At 40.6% G+C, this 21,709-nt stretch overlaps 1 protein-coding gene across 1 annotated transcript in view; it reads right to left on the bottom strand.

Moving 5' to 3' along the window:
* The window catches only part of fndc5b (fibronectin type III domain containing 5b), a 28,073-nt gene extending 6,882 nt beyond the window's left edge, over positions 1 to 21,191 (bottom strand). Inside the window, exons 1-4 of the mRNA XM_061253586.1 lie at positions 20,864 to 21,191; positions 8,302 to 8,417; positions 7,061 to 7,259; positions 219 to 308 (exon numbers count right to left, since the gene is read on the bottom strand). Of these exons, the coding sequence (XP_061109570.1) occupies positions 219 to 308; positions 7,061 to 7,259; positions 8,302 to 8,417; positions 20,864 to 20,933 (475 nt within the window). The 5' untranslated portion in view covers positions 20,934 to 21,191. The remainder of the gene's footprint in view (positions 1 to 218; positions 309 to 7,060; positions 7,260 to 8,301; positions 8,418 to 20,863) is intronic.
* Between the last annotated feature and the right edge of the window lie 518 nt (positions 21,192 to 21,709).

Raw genomic sequence — 21,709 nt, 5'->3', positions numbered from 1 at the left:
TCTTATCAGCAGCATTTTTGTGATTATTTAAGCGAATGACCAATGGCAGCATTGGTATGTAAACCCACAGTGCAATTACGGCATTGGGTTTGCTTGCCTTGGCGATGCATAATGCATGTGCATTATTAGCCTGCAGATGGTTTCATTCAGCTGTGCAGAGGAGGCTATGGAGTTGGCTCTGTTTGTGTGTGTTTGCATGTAGTGTAGTCCCACCTTACCTGCCCACATGATTAGCACCACCACGATGATGATCAGTTCCCCTGCTCGCAGCTGGGCGCTCTGGCCCACCTGCTGTATGGTCACCTCGTCTACGAGGAGAGAACAGACAGGCCGAAATGCCTCCTCAGTGCTTTACTACACTTCTTTAACAGTTCACCTGCCCACTTGGACATCTGTGCAACAGTTTTCCTGCAGGTCTGCAGGCCTGCACAGCTGTTATATAGTTTACCTGTGGAACTGCACACCTACAGTGGGGTGAAACAGAGTGAAACATGAGACCTTTCTACTAATTTTGAAGCAAGATTGCTTTTTATTTTCATTATTTCCATGTTAGGGCTTCAATGAGTCAGGTGAGTATAATTCCAGGGCTGAATGTTTTAGTAACTCCATGTGTTCTAAAGTATCTAACTGCAGTGGCTGTTACATCTGGTGCTAACAACATCTGGTGCTAACAACCTCTAAACAATTGTCCAAGGATGTCAGAATGAAGATGGTTAAATTCCACCAAGAAGGAGAAGGCTACAAAAACTCAACATTTCAAACTACCTATTTCCACTGTCAGAAATTAGAAAATGGAAGATAAATGGAACAGCTGAAGTCAAGGCAAGGTCTGGAAGACCAAGAACGATTTCAGATAGAATGGCCAGAGACCCGGTGAGAAATGCTCTGAAAAATCCACACATCACTGCAAAAGAGCTGCGAAAAAGAGTAGCAGACACAGGTGCAGCTGTTCACTTGAAAACAATACAAAGTACTTCAAACAACAAAGACATACGTGGCAGAGTTGCCAGAAAGAACGACCTCAACACAAAATTAAGCGTTTAAAGTATACAAAAGAAAACATGCCTGAAGGAACAATGGCTTTAGACTGACAAAACCAAAATTGGCCACCACCGAAGAAGGTATGTTTGGAGAAAAAAGGGTGAAGTCTTTGTAGAGAAGAACACATCGCCAACTGCTAAGCATGGAGGTGGATCCATTATGCTTTGGGGTTGTGTGGCAGCTGGGGGCACACAAAATATTGAGAATGGATTCCAGCAAATATCAAGAAATTCTAGAGGCTAATGTTTGATGGTCAGTCCAGACATGGAAGTTGAAGAGAGGTTGGGTATTCCAGCAAGACAATGATCCAAAGCATACCTTAAAATGAACCATGAAGTAACTCCAGGAAAGTCAGATTAAGGTTTTTGAATAGTCACTGCAGTCGGTCCCCAGGCTTGAATATTATTGAAAATCTGTGGAGAGATCTTAAACATGCCGTACATACAAGGAGGCCGAAGAATATTTCTGAACTAGAGGAGTTCTGCCAGGAAGAATGAGGAAGAATACCAAAAGCGAGATCTGAAAGACACTTAGCTGGCCACAGGAAGCATTTACAATATCTGTATAATAAGAGCAGTTACAAAGTACTAACTGACAGGGTTCCTAAACTTTTTCCCAGGGCCTTTTTCCTCATTTTGAAACAGTAAAAAATAAAAATAAAAAGTAATCTTGCTTTAAAATGCGAAGGAATGTGTTATATTTAACGTTGTACCATTTAGAAGTCAGGTTTGCTTCTGTTCACTTAGCTATTAATTGTGAAAGGCTCTTTGACCAGGGCCATCCACATTCTTGCACACCACTTTATTCAAAGTTTCACTGCAGATGTGCACACATTTAATAGCATTTCTATGGCTTTGTGCACCCGTTGAATAGCTTCTCCTCAGACCTGGAAACCTGTTCGGTAGCTGACCGACAGACCTGCCCATGTTACATGGTCTATTTGAGGGGTGCCAAATCCCAGCTGGACTACACAACTAAACTGCAAGGTTACAGAATGCATATTTTATTTCTTATTTTGAATAAAAAGTATTCTAATTTAATGTTTGTATTATACATTCACCGAGCACTTTATTAGGTATTTATTAGACTTATCTTTTAGACTTCTACTGCTGTAGCTTGTCCACTTAAAGTTATGATTTGTTGTGTGTTTAGAGATGCTCTTCTGCTTACCACTGTTGTAATGTGTGGTTATTTGCGTTACTGTCAGCTTTGACCAGTCTGGCCATTCTCCTCTGATGTCTCTCATTAACAGCGTTTCTGGCTGCAGAACTGCTGCTCACTGGATTTTTTTTTTTGCACCATTCTTTGAAAACAGAGCAGAGATCACCAACCCTGGTCCTGGAGAGCTACTGGGTCTGCTGGTTTTTATTTTCACCTTAAAATCAGCACCCTGTTGAGACCCAGGTAACCAGGTGAGGTGAGTTAGCTGTGTAATCATCTGCTCTAATTGATTCATTAAGTAAATGGTAAATGGTTGGCATTTATATAGCACCTTTATCCAAAGCGCTGTACAATTGATGCTTCTCATTTACCCATTCACACACCAACGGCAATCGGCTGCCATGCAAGGCGCTGACACTTCGTCACAGCCCGGTAGCTCTCCAGGACCAGGGTTGGTGACCCTGGTCTGAGGTACTCAAACCACCCTGTCTGCCACCAGCAATCATTTCACAGTCAAAGCCAGTAGATTGTAGCATTGCACTGCTGCCACACAACTGGCTGATTAGATGATCGCATGAATAAGTAGGTCTAATAAAGTTAAAATGTTCCTAATAAAGGGCTCGGTGAGTGTATATTATGTACCACCGATTGATTATGATTTTATTTATTTAGTTATCAAGAATCCCCTTGATTTCTACATGCTATTAGATATCAAGTAATAGCAGTTTTTGTGACTCCAAATTCTCTACACTACAAGGATATTATCACTTTGCTGTAGCCAACTGCCAAAGATGGATTTCCCAATTCCATCCCTGCTTACATCAAGAGCATTCAGTCACAGTTAATGTTTCAAGTCTAAAGTCTCCCATCAACAAGAAACCTCATTAGGGTTCCCACTGACAACATCAAAAGCTCAGTAATGAATGTCTAGTTGAGTTAAAAGTCATGCAGTGGTTTTTGGAGTCCAATGGAACCTCAATTAGGCCTCCATTTACCCCCTGTTAAAAGGTTCAAAAGGAGGGCTCACAGGGAATGTTTGTATTCCAGCATCCTCACAGGTGGGAAATCAAAAGGCTGTTTGAAAGGAAATGGACGTTCTGGGGATGATTACGTAAGGTCAATGTGCCACATTTAATAATCATCATTAGAAATCCTCAGGGACAGAATGAAGGGCTGTGGGCTCTCAAGCTATGGTGGGAGAGAGTGGGGGACGATGAGGAGCGGGGGTACCTTTTGATCTGTCAAGCCCTTTATGAACGCCCTCAAACACACACAATTTCACCTCTGACTGGGAGACAGGTGTTTGGTAGGAGTACACTTGAGTACATAGATTGGAAGGACAACTTTGCTCTGCACAAGCAGGAAACACTGTTGCAACTTTCTGGCCAACATTGATGATTAAAAAGCTATTAAACTGAGATCTCACACAGTAAACATGGGCTGCTGGGCTTGTATATATTGCTATACTGGGTTCAATAATGTGCATGCACTCTTGGGAAAAGGTTCTGAAAGGGATCTTCATGTGGGAATCCTTTTTATTTCCTTATAGAACCATCTATGGTAGGTGTGAGAAGTGTGAACGCTTTTTACCTGACTAAGAGTGCTTGACCCAGGGTTCCATTATGGAGACACAGAGGAATCTTATGGAACCCTTCTTCTGAAAGTGTGTGCCCCATAATCATGTACTGAATCCTGTTCATGCCAACCCTGGGATGATGCGTAATCTGCAGTAGGATTTTCCAGGCTTGTCCAGGGTGTCAGACAGAGGGTTTGTCTCTTTTTGTACCACCGGGTCCTCTGGCCAATTGTGTACCAACAGTCTGCATGCACAAACTTTACATGAAGCATACTACTCTGACGGAATGACTACACTAGTGAGACTTGCTCAGAATGCATCTACCAGCTACCACCCTGTTTATCTTTTCCTGATAAGCTCTCTTGGTTTTAAAGCAGGGAGGGGGCAACAAGGGCAGGTTATGTGACCAGCGATACTGCAGCAAAGCACAACCTGTTACCATAAGAGAAGATTAAGAGGAAAGAGGAAGTGGTCATGGAGGTGATTGAAATGCCCAAAATATGCTTTGTTTTCTACAGTAACCTCCACCACAGTCTTGCAGTCTCACTCAGTTTTACAGAGAAAAGTTACACAAACAAATAATTCTGTTATATCATGTCAGCTAAAAGCCATCTTCGCTCCACTTTTCCTTTGGGCTATATTCCTGCTGAACCCACAGGAACTTCCTCCTTCTTCGTTGTGAGTCTCGTGGGTAAACGTGACAGCAGCTGCTGTGGGTTTCCTCTTATCTGTGCGTGCACACACTACACGCAGTACATTACACGTCTCACCAGTGAAAAGCAAGCTGAGGGATATGAAACTATACCTTTCACTCTCAATGCTGTGAGCTAGATTCTCTTATTTGTGGGCAGTACAAATTTCTGCTTCTATTTTTGTTTTTGTCAATGTTTTTCTCCCTGACGTGTTGATACCAAGTTGAGGTTTTCTGGAAATAATGATGGTAACCACTTCAGAATGATTTTTTTTTTTGGTACACCTATTTTACTTAATAGGTACCTCCAGATCATGTTGGACCACTGAGTTATAATAATCCCTGGGCCATGCGAAGGGTGATATGGGGTCACTCAGACAGTACTTAATTTTGCCAAAGCTAGGGTCTGAAGATCAGAGATACAGATGAAACTAATTCCCTACAGTTTTTATGGTCAACGCAACAGTTTCCCAGTATTTGTATTCTCATAGGATCATCTCAAGGTGCCTTGATGGGGAAGAACAACATGCAGTGTTTTCTTTGAAACTCTATTTCCTATCTTCCATATCCTCTCAGCATCCCACTTGAGCCGGTTCCAAAGAGACAAGCGGGGCAAAGCAATTAATTAAGCGCCTGCTATTAAATATCACTGAAAGGTGAAAAATGACTCACCGAGCTGCCCCGAGTCTCACAGCTCCAGACTGATTAATGCCCCTCCACTACTCTGGAGTTCTCTCTCCACTGACAATTACCATGTGGGCCCAAACTGGCAAGTGAGCCTGCTAGCCGACTATGCTAATGGGCTGGCTAGGCGATGGTTCACTCCATTTTAGAGGGAATCTCAATATCCAGTCCCTCAGCTAATCAGCTCAACACCATCATTAAGGCTTGAGACCGAATGGTAGCTAAAGGCCCAGCTCTTCAGGAGAGGAGAGGTGCATCACAGGCGCAGTTTGGAAAAGCAATATTAACTCACAGATGCAGAGGAGGATTAATAATTTAAAAGTACTGTACTGTATATGGAAATATGAAGAAAACTTGAAGATTTACGGTTATATTCTCTAGCTTTGTAGATGGTACTGCTCCATACCATGGGCAAGGAATTTGACCAAGTCATGCTATAAATGTTAAACCATAACACATCAGCCTGGATTCAAATTAGCATTTGTCCTTGCTGATGTTCATTGACATTCTGTGAATGTTGAATCCAGCAATCATAAAACCTGCAAATAAAAATGTAGGCCAACACACATTAATTAATTATTAAAGAACAATGTTGATAGAATCCAGGCTATTGTGGGAGTGAGAGGGAAAATGGAAAGGACCTTAGGACCAAAGGAATCACTTAGCATCATTTTTATTCAACAACTAATGCATTTTTGTTTTGTTGCCTGTATGTTAATTCCTGAACGTGCATGTTGTCATAACCTATTAGAAAACTGCACCCACAACTAACCATAATGGAAACCGTATCCTCCAATGCTGATCAGACGAATGACTGACACTGACTGCGAATAGCACACAGTGAAGCACACAAACATGTTGTGTCTGTAGTCAAACAAATCATGAGCAACATTTAAGGTAATTAAACCAAAGATGAAAGCTGAGTATGGTGACTGCATATCAAAGGAACATGAATGAATTAAATGAATATGTAAATCCACTTTAAGCTCAACACACATGGCTAAAGCAATGTTTGCCCACCGCAAATGCAGAAATGGAAATTTGAGGATTGATATCTAAACTATGAATCAATATGCATTTCCATTACAAAGATAATATTTTTAAAAGATATGGAAATACAAAGTATTACCTGACTTTGTATTAACCTCTGTGCTGCTCCCATAGATTGGGAGGATATAGTCCTACCCCGTTAAGCAAAAATCCGAAAAACTCAACCTCTAGAGGGGTAGATGTTAGTGGATATTAGATATATTTTTACATAAACAGACTAGGTTAACCCCAATATGGCCCAGGTTTTACCTGGATGAAGCCTAGCTTAAAATCTTCAACCAAATGAAGCTGGGTTTCACCTGAACGCCTAGATGGTGTTTCACCGACTTCTCACCACATAAATGTTCACTGGCACCCTGGGGGAGGGCTTCTTAAAAGGGAGCTTATGTTTCTGAGATTGTGTGCACCTGTGCACTGTGCTATTCACCTACTGTATGAATGAATTTCTTCACTTTAACATGCAGTGAAAATCACCAGCACTCATTTTCCGTTTGTCAGATCATTCTTAGACATCTACAGGATGCAGATGCACTCTATTCCTGCCTCGCTCCCTATACTGCACATATAGCTATCAATATAAGATATATGAAGGTGGACCCTCGAAAACCCTTAGAAGGAATAGCATGCAGAAGCATACAATATACACCTCATAAGCACCCTTAGAAAGAATATCATATACGATCATATGCATCCCTTAGGAACCCTTAGACATAATATTGCACACAAGCATACATAGCACTTAGGGACCCTTGGAAATAATAGCATATCCATGCAACCAATATTCAAATAAATGAAAAACCTTTTTGTCGTTCCTTTCATTTAGAGGTTCTCTTTCGTCCCAGCGTAGCGTGGTTTACCTGCACTGTTGGAGGCCAGTTTCTCAGCCTCCTTTGGGGTGCGGAAGCGCACAGGCTCACTGGGAGGGCTGGAGCCACTCAGGCTGATAGACTGCACATGCACAATGTACTCTGTGTCCTCCTCCAGTTCCCATAATGCACAGGAGCGGGTTGTGGTGTTCACTTCCTGGATGAAGCGCAGCATGTGGACGTCCTTCTTCTGTTCCGGGTGACATGAAAAATATTCAGAGGCATGGACAAGACAAGCAAACCCACGCACACACACAGGCACACACACACATGCACATACACACACACATGCACGCACACACACACGACATGCACGCAAACACACACGACATGCACGCACATACAAACACACACACACACACACACGCACACACACACATGCACGCGCACACACACATGCACGCACAACACACAGGCGCGCACACATATGCGCATACGTATGTGCATACGCACACACTCACAAAGGCATGCATTGTACCACTGCAAAGATGTGGGAAAGTCTCAGCTATGACATTGACTTAACTTATTCATCATGTATAAAACTCAATGACAAGGAGTGATGGCTTTGTGCTGTAGCAGATGGAAATTCATTGTTCCTCAGGAAAGTGCCAGAGCACTGAAGGCTCTGATCTCCTCCACACAGAGGGTTGGGGGTGGCAGCAGACAGCACACGCTGCTCTGATGGATTTGGGCTGAGCAGTTTGGATTCTCACCATTAAGCTGTGCTATCCATTAACTCATCTCTCATATGTGAGAATTATGCAGCCTGAGTCAATGGCATTATATCCATCCCAGGTGCACTGCAGATGATTTATATCTTCATTGTTTGACTGGGTTCATAGGATCTTTTTTGCAAGCAAACCCATAACCCTTAATGTACTGAATTGTGGTGGTAAATATAAATATTTTCTTCAGTATATTAAAGAAAGAGTGGGTGTTAAATGTACAGTACTAATAAGAGGCTCTTTCACATACGTATTTGCAATTCAATTTAGGGACAAGTTGTACTTATGTACCAGACACTATATATTACGCTACATAATTTATCTTCTGTTTTTATGAATTAATCATTGAAAGTGAATATTTAAACTTTAACACTCATGAACTGCATAACTGAAAAGGACAGGTGAGCATGGTCAGAGTGAGAGTCACCCAAAGCCAGAGGCCCTCTGTGTCTAATAGAACTAATGGCACTCTAATCGCAGGGCAAAGGTGGCCTTCTCGTCTCTGACCTGCTGAGTAATGGCAAATCCAATGACGGGGTCCCCTTCGAAGATGTCCCACGTCACCACCGCAGAGTTCACCTTAAGCTCCTTGATCGTCACATTGAGAGGAGCTGACAGACTGTCTGAAACCACAAACGCAAAACCGTGTGAAGGAGATGAATTAAACCCTTTCGTATTTATGACATGCAACTTTCTCTCTGTCAGTTTGCAAGGCCTCCCGACAGTATCTCTGGTCCAAGAAATAACTCACAGTCCCCAAACAATGTTGGCTGATTTGTTTAGATTTTTTGAGAAAATGCAGTTTATGGAGAGACTTGTGTCCTATTTTTCTCTCAGGGAAAACAGTTTCTCTAATGTGGGGCTCATAAGCAAGGGATGAGGGAGAACTGTATTTCTCAGGATTTCCTGCTTTAGTGGCTTAGTTAGGCCTCTCTCGATCAATACTTCCCTTACTCAATGTATTTATGGCATTGGTCGCCCTTGTCTTTATCCAATGCCAGCTCTCTAGCAGATCCGACATGACATAGCATGCTTGGCTGCTAGGAAAACTAAATCAGCACAAATACTTGTTCTTATAGACAGTGTGTGCAATATAAGCAATTACGCTGTTATACTGAGCTAATGCCTTGTTAATGGATAACTATGGCCACCAGGTACGATGCAGCAAGCATAGTGGCTTAATATCTCATTAATTAAAGATACCAATGTTTTCCCTCCACATGTGAATCTATATGGATATAATAAATGTTGTTTAACCAAAAAGAAACATTTACAATGTTGAGAATTTATAACAACAAATTGCATGAAGCCTTTCTTGTTTCAAAATGAAAGATATTTTCTCATGAGAAAGTGACAGAGCCACAGGCACCTGGCTGTTCAATAGGGCATATATCATTATATGACAGAAATAAAGAGGAATAGGTATAGACACTCTCTTGGAATTAAAATGTCCATTGTTCTTAGAAAATTGGCTGTTAATGTGCTCTTGGCTCAGTGTCAATGTATTTGTGGTATGTGTCAAAACTTAGCCAGAAAACTATGCTCATAAAACTTAGAATTGAACAAGTGGGTGGTTCCAAAATTGCTTTGTTTCACAAATAAACAAAAATTCTAGGGTTGTAAAAGGTTTGTGATCATCTTGCCTTTGGGTAAAGGCAGAACCACCACATTCCATGAAATCTTTGTTCAGCACCCCAGAAATCTCAGGAGTTCCATTAAATCCAAAAACAAAATATGCCACGGATAACACTGTTAGGCCACCCATGAAGCTACTGCTCAGACTCGATAGTTTCTCTCCCCATGTAATTAGCACCAAGGCTAATGAGGAACGCACCAAGAGGCCTAATGTTACACTCAATCAACCTCAATTGCTGTAGCAACTGTAACGAGGCTGATTACAATTCTGATGTTTATTATTGGCCTGTGGTACTTGAAACATGGTATACCCCAGGCAAGGAGGTACAGTTTCCTGTATCCATGAAGGTTTTGTACTGGATACAAATCCCCCAGATTCATCATACCCTCTACGTCCACTCTTACATATTCTGTCCTCATGTCTTTCTGCTTTTTCATTTACCTTCTGTAAATACTGCGTCAATGTAGGAGTGCAAAAACGAACCAACCTAACAACCAATGAAAAAAAACGAAATGAATAAAATAAACAGCTGCAGCTGTACTCAACCTCACAGCCTTGCCTAGGCAATCTACGCACGTCAGCTCCTGAATCATGGAAAGAGCCTTCATTTACTCCCATTACTGAGTTTGTTCTGAAATAAACATGATTAGCATTGATTGACCCCTGAGCTACTGGAATACCACTGATTCCTTTGGGTTTATTCTTTGTTTCTGGAATTCATAGCTCTCCAACAGAAACTATCCCCTAATACCAAGTAAAGCAATTTTATCTTCATCTTTTTCAAGTTCAGTCTTTTGAAGTGATAGCTTGCGTATACACTCAGTGAGCAACTTATTAAATAGATCTGTACACCAGCTTGTTAATGCAAATTGGCTACAGCAATGGCTACAGCAGCAAAAGACTAATAAGTCAAAAAAATTAGTCTAATAAATACCTAATAAAGTGCTCATTGAGTGTACGCTTTGCTTTGATTCCCTCTACGTCACCTACACTGTTCATGAGCGGCTGAGGTTTTAATTACGCCTGACTAAGTTTACAGTTTTTCTAATTATTTTCACTTCATTAGCATATGCAAAGCCGCTGATTGCACCCATAAATGTGAAGCAACAAGCAAGATTTATTTGTGTTGTGTATATAACCAGAAGAAAAACCTTGCAGATTCCATATTCTTTGCTTTTTGTTCTTGTTATAAATGTGTCTCATTTGAAACTATGTGAGGGTAAAAAAAGGGAAAAAAGAAAAAAATGAATGGAAAAACTGTCTAAGCTGGATAAGGTCCCCCGAGGTTAAAATGCAGATTAAATAGCATTCTTTCATTAACACATCTTTGGAGCTTTTGAGAGCTAATGAGAATCAAACAGAACTAATGTAGCCCGTCTGAGACATTAAGAGTGGGTCGTGGTCCCAGAAGTTTTGAATTTCCCTTTGTAAAGGGAAAAAATGTTGTGAGTTGAAAAAATATATATTAATATAATTTGAAATATTGTTTTCACTTGCAAATCAGACAGCAGACATGGCTTTACAATCTTAGCATTATAGCATTTAATTAAAAAGGAGCCAGACAACCTTTCCATCGGCTCCATTTGGTTACACTTTTCTGCTGGTAAACATCATTAATTCCTACACAGACTGTTATCAACAAAATTAGAGGTGTCGACCAACACGCATCAACATCAATGTCACTGACATAAAAAGACTGCTGAAAACATAATTTGCACTTGGTGGGAAAAAAATACAAATATAATTCACTTTAATACATATAGTCCTAACAGACCACTTCCTAAGGGTTCATTTTAAGCAGACAGTTATACTTTTTAATTTACCTTAGATCATATAACATGAATTCTAATTCAATCTTGAAAATATCTTTATGTTCAAATATTCATGTCCACATATTCAGCAGTGTCTACATCAATGGCCTTTGAAGAAAATGCATGGTATTTCCAGCACATGTTCCTGGTTTGGTTTCTCATTTAAAAGGTCTCTGTGCCTTTAAGTAGTCCATCTGTTAAAAAGCTGCCATCCTCACCACTGCCCTGGAGGTCATGTATTAACACGGCGCACGTCTACTGTAAGTCCCAGGTGGAGCGATGCTGTTCTACCCTTGACCAAATTACACTGCATGAACTACATCTGGTAATATCCAGCTGTATAAATGGACAACATGTAAAAAAGCAAGACACTCTTTGGGAAGTAGTTTAACTACATTTACCTGAACTAGCAGTTTCATTTTGCTACAGTTTGCTGGTAGTTTAACTACATTCAAATTGAGCTTCCATTTTGAGGTGTAGTTAACCACAGGAACTGCCACCTACTTTTGACCCTAAATACCCCTTTGACCAAATACCACCTCCTCTTTCTTGTCTGGCTAATCCTGATTGGTGAGAATTATTCCACTTCACCATAGCTGCCAATGGCTAACTCTCAATTGCCACACATTGCTGGTTCTGTACACTGTACTTCCACTCAGTGAGCACTTTATTAGGTATTGTTTAGACTTATTAGTCTTCTGCTTCTGTGTTACTGTAACCTTCCTGTCAGCTTTGACCAGTCAGGCCATTCTCCACTGACCTAACAATGCATTTTTGCCTGCAGAACTGCTGCTCACTGGATGTTTTTTGGGGGTTTTTTCACACCATTCTCTACAAACTCTAGAGACTGTTGTGCGTGAAAATCACAGGAGATCAGCAGTTTCTGAGATATTCAAACCACCCTGTTTGGCACCAACAATCATTCCACAGTCAAAGTCACATAGATCACATTTATTCCCCATTCTGACATTTCCTCAAACAACCTCTTGACCATGTCTGCATGCTTTTATGCATTTAGTTGCTGCCACATGTGATCGGCTAATTAAATATTAGCGTTAACAAGCTGGTGCACGGGCCTACCTAATAGAGTGCTCAGTGAGTGTATAATGTTCTGTATAATAAATATTTTGTAAAACATGCACAGGTTTCAAAGGCAGTTATTCAAAGTAATGATGTCAGTGAGCCACGATCTAATCTGTCTCTCGTGCTTTCTCTTCAGATTTCAGATTTGCTGACAGCCCAATATGAGGTGTGGGACAGGACATGTCCCCAGCCGGTCATCAGGTGCATATTGCTGTCACTTCCACTCTGTTTCCCTCCGAACGTGTAAATCTACCTGTGCTTGGTGTCGTTACCAGGCCTTTGGTGCACTCTGGACCTTACCAAGGCCAGGCTTGCACTCATATACCTTTCTTCACCAAAGCTTTATTTTCTTCACCACCTTATCCACTTTAATTTCTTTGTTCTCAATTCTCTCTCTTTCTCTCTCTCTCTCTCTCTCTCTCTCTCTCCCTCTCCACTGATCCTTATTTCTTCCCTTTAAATAGGTGTTTTCTCTCTGCTAGTTGTGTCATTCTGCGGTTAGGCATCTGGCAAAGTAATGCTATTACACTCCTCTGGAGGAAAGAGGCCCGACAGAGAAGACGTCAGTAATCTTCCAAATGAGCGGAATGGCTGTGTTCCTGTCAGAGGGCAAGACTATATATCCTCTCAGCATCTATACCAATGCAGGTCCGGCTGGGGAAATATCGACACAGTGGTAAAAAGATGAAACACAGGTGACACAACCTTCATAAAAAGGGATTTACAACGCAGCGAAGACCAAAAGGTTAGTGCATGACACCAGATATCTGCAGCACTAGGCAGCGCGGTTTCCGTGGCTTAGCACAGCAACAGATAAACCACAGAAAATCATCTGTGCCTACTCCCCCAGGAGCCCCAGAACTTATTGCTAGATTGAGGCCATCTGGCTTTTCCCAGGTGTTGGCTGGGAAAGCCAACAGGCCAATCTTCCTCATTGTATGCCTAATGAACGTTATAACTCAGAGTGAGTGAATCACCAATAGTGTAAATGCTCTATGCACCCTTCCCCTCCCTACAAATGAATAAGCAAGGAATTGAGAGATAATGTCATTGTAGAATGTGTTATGCCCTGCTCTATCTTAGGTCTGCAATTCTGCAAAGGCAAGTTAGAGATATGGAACTGTGGGCAGGAGAAAAGCTATAAAAGTTTAGGGCTTTTGGAGATGTTAGAAATACACACATGACACATGTGTCTGAATATATGACTGTTATAAGTCAAGCAAGCCAAACGCCCATGAATGTGCCAAATTATAGCAGTAAACTAGTTCCAGAATCACCTTGGATGTGAAATTATAAACTATGGGAGAAAGCAGTTTCCTTTTATGTTTTATTTCCAGTTTCATTTTATGACAGTTATATGCTATAAAGATGTCTGAGAAACAACATGACTGGATGAGTCAGAAGAAGGCATAGGGGAAGCACAGGGGGGAGCAAGCAGAATCTAGCATTGCATTGCCTTTGACTCTCTCCCTTTAAAAGCAAATATCTACCCTAATACATCAATTAGTAGATGCACACTAATAAATGAATACATGATGTCTTGTGTAATAGTTCCTGAAGTCTGTCAGATTTCTGCACATATGACCATCCATATACTGTAGAAAACAAAAATACCTTCTATGAATGGTCACATACCATGCAGGCAGGGAAAACATATCTATGGTAATAGCAGTACCAATAAACAATGCTCAGGTCACTGCAGGTAAATACAGTCACTTTGGTATGGACTGCAAGTTTTCCCAGCTTTAAGTAGTTCATAGTGTAGGAGAGACTGCTTTACACACCGCCTACATCTTTCCATGCCTAGGACCACTGGTCTCAAGGGTCCTTGCCACAATAACATGTGTATAGGTCACATTTTAGGATCAAGCTTTCAAGATCAATGAAGTTTCCAATCAAACTATTGTCCAGCCTCTGTAGAGGTACTTTGTGTCTCTAGTGTACTCAGCACATTGCTCTGTGGATGCCCTGAATACTCTCCACACTTGTGAAGTTGGAAATTCATATCCCTCCTCTCATTTTCCCACTGGAAGACTGAAAAGAGTTGCACCCTCACTGTTGGTCTATGCACAATTTTATGGGTAACGTGTCATATGGTTTTAACAATATGGAATAATTCCACCATCTTGTATCTTTCATGGAATCTGGTAGTCGTGTCCATCCCATCCCAACAAGACATCTGCCAAGAGGTTATCAAAAGAATATCCATACAGCTGTACTCTATGTCTACATTTGCAACCATCAACAGTTTTCAGCAATGATATTCATACTTTTAACTTTAGGTCTTTGTTAATGTACAGCACTGTGCAAAAGCTAGTCAGGTGTGAAAAAATGCTGTAAAGTAAGAATGCTTTCAAAAATAGAAATGTTAATAGTTTATTTTTATCAACAAAATGCAAAGTGAGTGAACAGGAAGAAATCTAAATCAATATTTGGTGTGACCACCCTTTGCCTTCAAACCAGCATCAATTCTTCTAGGTACACTTGCACAAAGTCAGGGATTTTGTAGGCATATAGTCAGGTGTGTGATTAACCAATTATACAAAACAGGACCTAATGATCATCAATTTAATATGTAGGTTGAAACACAATCATTAACTGAAAAATAAACAACTGTGTAGGAGGGTTAAAACTGGGTGAGGAACAGCCAAACTCTGCTTCCAAGGTGAGGTTACTGAAGACAGTTTGATGTCAGAAGTCATACACCATGGCAAGACTGAACACAGCAACAAGACACAAGGTAGTTATACTGCATCAGCAATGTTTCTCCCAGGCAGAAATTTCAAGGCAGACAGGGACTGTGCTGTCCAAGCTCAGTTGAAGAAGCACAAAGAAACGGGCAACATTTGAGGACCGTAGACGCAGTGGTCGGCCAAGGAAACTTAGTGCAGCAGATGAAAGACACATCATGCTTACTTTGTGGATGATATTATGGTTGCATTTAATATTGATTAAAACTGTGCAGGTCTTCCCAATCGCTCATCTTACAAAGAACTAAAGGTCGACTTAATTTTAACATTCTCATTATGCTCTCTTGGGTTGCATAGTTGGATATCTGTAGCTAGGGGTGGTTAACTGTACATATTTGATGTGAAGGGATTTTTTCATTTGCTGACAAAGTGAAAGTAAATGAACACTTTTTTATTAATGATCACCGAAGGTCTTTTGATAATCCCACCACGGATACATTAATAAACTCAAAGCAGTTTCAGTGTGCTTTGTAGAGCACTCCCCATGGATATCCTACTTCAGAAATCACTTCTATACAAAGTGAAGTGTTCATTAACTTTTATTCATATTGGTTCAATACACCCCTGTTATCTCTGAACAGCTTTTTTAGACACCGTAACTGAGTGTAAATGGAAGAAACTGTCACTTCAGTGCATTCTGTATATCCTGATGTTTGTATGCAACACCTCATTTCCATATTCTTAGGACTCCTGTCACTAAACCAGCATATACTGTATGCACCACACAAGTAAGTAAAGGGAATGGGATTCCAATGGGATCAGCTGCAAACCATGGCACAAAAGGGACACGCAGTTATCTGATGAAGCTAAAGGATGTTGACTCCATTCATTCCTGCCTAATATGTGTGTTCAGCTTTGTAAACCAAAGCAACAGAGGCAGAATGAGACAGCTTTAAGAATAGCTGCCATCCTTTAGATGTCCACATCTTTGGTTTAGTATCAATATTTAAGCTCCAGGGAGGCTGATTCACAGTGATTGCATGCTGGGCCCTATAGACTGCAAATGAGACATTCAAGCCTGAGCTCTGCTGATAGCTGACTCTGACTGGGAATCTGCTGTGGTGGGAGTCAGTTATGCTCCTGCAGGGGTATGGTGAGTTCAGTCCTGTCTGGATTCCTTGGGTCCTCATTATTCATACATAACAACCAGAAATAAGCACACATACACACACACACACACACACACACCTTTACCATTATTCACATACAACAACCAGAAATAAGCACACACACACACAGCTTTACCATTATTCACAAACAACAACCAGAAATAAGCACACACACACACACACACACACCTTTACCATTATACACATACAATAACCAGAAATAAGCACACATACACACACACACACGAACATTTACCAATGTTCATGTAGAACAACCAGAAATAAACACACACACACACACACACACACACACACACACATTTACCAATACTCACATAGAACGACCAGGAATAAGCATGCACACACACACAGTAATTAAAATGTTCAATGCCTTCAAAAATGCAGTACATAGTGACTTTAGTCAGATGCCTTAGGATTATTCATTTAGCATCTATGTTCATTTGTAAGTCCACGGGGCCATTAATAACGGTCCAGTGTCTGGGGTCTATCAGCACTTCCAGGCACCTTGAGGACACAGCCGTAGTTAATGACACAGGCAGGGGCACTGGTCGGGGTTGGAGATTGTGTGCTGGGATGTGTTGTGTGACGGGGAGAGGAAAGATAAGCGAATGCGGAACACTCATATTTAGTGATACAGTGCAATGGCTTTGCTGCATTCACCATGTTCTAATCCCTGTTTTCTCACTTCAGTTTAACACATTTCCATCATGCCTGTATGTTCTGTATGTTTGCTCTCATTATCTGGCAAAAAGTGGGGGGGAATCATCAGCGGATTTTTATGGTATTAAAAATGTACTCTACAATATCCTTTGGCCAATTCCCCCAGAATATATGGAAGTCTATATGTACAGTTTATGGGTAAAATAAAGATGTAATGCAGAAAATCTATGAAAACTCCACCTGCCATATTATCAGAAAAAGCATAGCTTGACTTTGGGGATTTGCTGGTCAATGTTTGTTTCTGCTTTGTTGCTGCTATCTGCTCATTAAAAATAAAATGGACAAAGGTTTAAACTGGAATCAACTGAATAGAACAATGCTCTTGCAGATTCACCAGAGGGATTTAGGCTTAGGATTTATTTTTGTATCCTTTTACCTAGAACATTGGTACAAATATACACAAGAATATTGAATAATACATGATTCAAGCAGAAAAGATCAATTCAGACTGAAAGTAGATCAGCTGATAAATACTTGAATGACTTGAGTTGGTGATTGGTTAAACTCACTCTTGCAGAAAGGCTACAAACCACAAGCCTCCGGTTGCCTTCTAAAATGGGCCTGTGGCCACGGTGTTCTCTGTTCATACATTTCCTGCAGTTATGAAATTGCTACATTAAGTTACACCAAGTGCATTACATAGCACTACAATCTCTTACAGCTGTGGGCATTCAAATGTGAATCATGCTTCAGGGTGGCCAATCAAATAACTGCACCTAATAACAAATGCAGATGTAAGGGTTGCCATTTAAGGAGGGCTATAACTGATCAGGGATCAGATTTGAGCTCTACAGTTTGCTATATGTTTTATCAGGACAATATGTCCAATATATTATTCACATTTTTCCAATGTTTTCAAACACACCAATTAACTATATAAATCATAAAATGACGATATGCAAGATTAGCCCACAACAGCCAAAAGCTATACAAAGTAAAATTATTCTCTGAAAAATTATCTCTGACTATGGATATGAAATATCATGTATATTTTGTGCCATTTCTGTTTCAAGGTTAATGCTTGTTTCTTCCTGAATGTAAAATGAATGACTTTCATGAATGTCATTACCATGTGCGAGAGATATCATTAAAGACAGCACGAGCCATGAATGCTGGCAGACTCAGTCCACAATGTGGACTATAGGATATGCAAGTTGTGAAATGTTGCCCAGCACTTTACGAGCTTCGATAGTCAACACCATGGGTGTCCATTCTTGCCCAAAAAAGGGCCATTGTGGATGCAGGCTTTTGTTTTACCTGCACACACCTGATGCTACAAATTAGGGTGTTGCCATAATTAGCTAATTAATTGAATCACTTGTAGTGTTAGGGTAAAACAAAAACCTTCACCCAAAATGGCCCTTATCAGATAAGATATCAGAATCATCCACGGACTAAACAAGACTAAGACTGATTCTACTTATCAAGGATTTGACTGAAGACCAGGTTAGTTACTTAGTTTAATCAAGTGTTGTAGTGTTGGGCTAAAACAAAAACCTGCACCCACAATGGCACCTTTTGGATAAGACTGGACATCCCTGCTCTAAGCATATTTGGTGAGGTAATGTGTATAATCACGCTACAGACAACATAATTTTTCTGGAAAAGTCCAGAAAAAAGGTTCAGCGAAAGGCATCAATGAAACCTTCCAATATATAATAAAGAAATGAGAAAAGAAAAGGATAAACCAGCATTCCAACTGTTCTAGAAAAGTTTGCCATCCTGGTTCTACCAAGCACACATTACTGAGCTCAACACCTGAATGGAAATTGCACTCTCATGTTATTCCCCAAACTAAAGCCAGGTGGTGTAGAAGGCTGAGCATGGCTGGACCACAGACATGTACCTCCAGGGGCCTGTTCCAGGAAGCAGGATTCCTGAGTCAGATTGATAGCTGCGCTGAGTAAAACCTGGAACAGCTCTTTTTACTACAGTCCATTTTCCAGATTCCAGATTTTACTCTGTGCTGTTATCCGGCTAACTCAATTATCCTGTTTTGTGGAACAGGCTCCAGGTCAGGATGAATAAAAATAGAAAGGGTACAACAAATTAAAACTTATTCTAGTTATGTCTACCTTTAGCATAGATTGAAATAAGAATGAGGGGCAGACAGCATCATCAATACATAGGCAGGCGCCACCAGATTTTCCCCTCCAAAAATGTCCTTAAGCATCCCAAATCATATCCTTAATCATGGCCAGTCATTTTTATTCATAGCACAGAGCGTTAACTGTGTTTCATATCGCCTCATTGTCCCACCAGATAATTTGATTGTCTTATACTTGGAACAGAAATAGTATATATTTTTTCCCTAACTGTTATATTGTCCTACTTTCTGTTCTGCACAGGTACCAAATGTCAATTTTTGGAACAAAGCTGCAAAAACAGCTCTCATGATTATACTACATACTGTAGAATCAAGTTAAATGTTCTCTTTCACAAAAGATAGGTACTGCTAAGTGGTTAGCAGGCTAACATTACCAGTGTGCATGCTGGCATAGAAAAAAAGGCTACCACCTAGGCCAATGTTTCAAGTGTTCAATTGTCTGTTGAGCAGCATCTGTCTACTGTCTATGAGCATGACATCGTATGAATGTCAAATGAATCCACTATATAAAAGTCAGAGGTTTCAAGAGTCTCTCAAACTAAATGTAGCTAATGTAGCAAAATGGCCTCTAACTTATTCTCAGAGGACAAAGTGTCTGCTGTGTCGCAGTGCCATTTGTGTATCTCATTGATGAAGCCAATGTCAAGAGATATTTGAGGGAACAACAGAATTTGAGTCAATAGAGCAATAGACTAATTTCCTTTAAGTGACCATTCCTTTAAGTGATGGTCATCTTAGGCAGCTCAGGCAAAGACCATCTTTGATTGAACTCTGCATGTACATGGTACTGTTATGTGTGTGTGTGTGTGTGTGATTGCACTTATGCTGAGAGGTTACTGAGTACTGGTTGCCTGTAGCCAATGATCAAATAAAACCTACACCATTGTATGTCTCATCAACGTATTGGCTTTTTGAATGGAGGCAGATTTATACATATAGAGAAACGCAATTGTGTGTTTTGTGGAGTTTGCAATTATCTACGAAGTGTGTGACAAAAAGAGGCGGGTGTGTGTGTGTGTGTGTGTGAGAGAGAGAGAGAGAGAGAGAGAGAGAGAGAGAGAGAGAGAGAGAGAGAGAGAGAGAGAGAGAGAGAGAGAGAGAGAGAGAGAGAGAGAGAGAGAGAGAATATATGAGCGGCTGATTCTGTATGGTTCGCTATTCATTTTATTTTTTCAATTACAAGACGTCAGATTTCCTCGCTGAATTATGACTGGGCTACAGAACTATCAACAGATTCGTGAAGCCTGGTTCCTACATCGTCCCAGTTTCTTTTTTAGATCCGAAGGTCAACTGCCGCTTTGAATGCACAACACATGATTTCAGTAAATCTAAGCTATTTTCAGGTGTAGAATGCTTCAGTATTCATGTGCATAAACTTCAAGGCGGTTATGTGAGTTCAAGTCTTATATATATAGGACACCATGGTACCACAAATAATATCAAATACAGGCAAGAGGAAACACAGGTAGCTTACGATTAAAGTGCGAAACAATATGTTAAGATGAAACACAAATATACATCGAATTTTGAGAATAATTTTCATTATTTCTCTTACATTGAGCGTTAACCTATAGGCTATATGCGTACATGTCCATCGTTGTTTAGAAAGCACAATAATACATTTTATAGGAACGTCAACAGAATAAAATTACAATAAGCATATGTAATACACAAATCCTATTCCCCATACATGTAGCCGAGAATGTTTCGTTTGTTAATACGCTGGTCTTGCTTGAACTCTCTGCATTTTCAAAATAGGATATCATGAGCTGGGTCATTTTAATGTATTTACATTGTGTTCAATTGATCTAGGCACACAAATGTAAACTTACCCGCATGAACCAAAGATACACCGAGACAGCTCAGGACCAGCAGCGTAGCAGATAAAACTGTTTTCTCCATCCTTCAACCAATCTTTACATACTGCTTGGTGAACGTGAAATCCCATTTACCCTGAATAGTGTATGTAGCATGCAGTCAGCATTCACAGCGATGTGTTCTTCCCTCGTATTCTTGCCTCGTCCGAAACGGCTTTCAATCTCAACTCATGGAGTTGCCGCAGAAATGCAACAGCAGGGCTTTCAAAACCTTGCACAGCGCAACGAGACTCACATTCGACAATTACGCGCCGAACAGTTTCCTGTCCTTTTTTCACACTGCTGGATTTCAGAGAATCACACATCCAAGAACCAATGTAACGTGACGTCTAGGTATTTTTTGCTGTCTTTCTGACACAGCAATGCCAGCTATCACTGAAGCTTGCCCTCTTTGCATCTGTACCGAAAGTCTATTTAGGGAGGCGCACTAGAGAACTATGCTGCAAAATGAAAGGCGCTTCTACTGTCAAGCGTCGTAAATCCTGCCCATTCAGTCTACGCGAGTAACAGGCGATTCGAAACAATACGCATACCGAACCGCGTCGCTGCAGACTTTATGACCTATCATTCCGTTGTAGTGGATTCATTTCTACGGATGCAAAGTATGACCGATTGCATAATTTTATTATTGGAGAGTGGCAATACTTACGCTGTAAGATATTAATCCAACGGTTGTTTTGGGCTATACAGTTAAAGTAAGCATGTTCAGACGAATGACAATATGTCTGAACATGTCTGGAATATTTAAACACAATATTATCTTAGCGTTATTCAAATGAAACCGACTGATAGAGAATAATA

Source organism: Conger conger, chromosome 9 (assembly GCF_963514075.1).
Source record: "Conger conger chromosome 9, fConCon1.1, whole genome shotgun sequence".
Lineage (NCBI taxonomy): Eukaryota > Metazoa > Chordata > Actinopteri > Anguilliformes > Congridae > Conger > Conger conger.
This window is presented reverse-complemented; position numbering and strand designations above follow the sequence as displayed.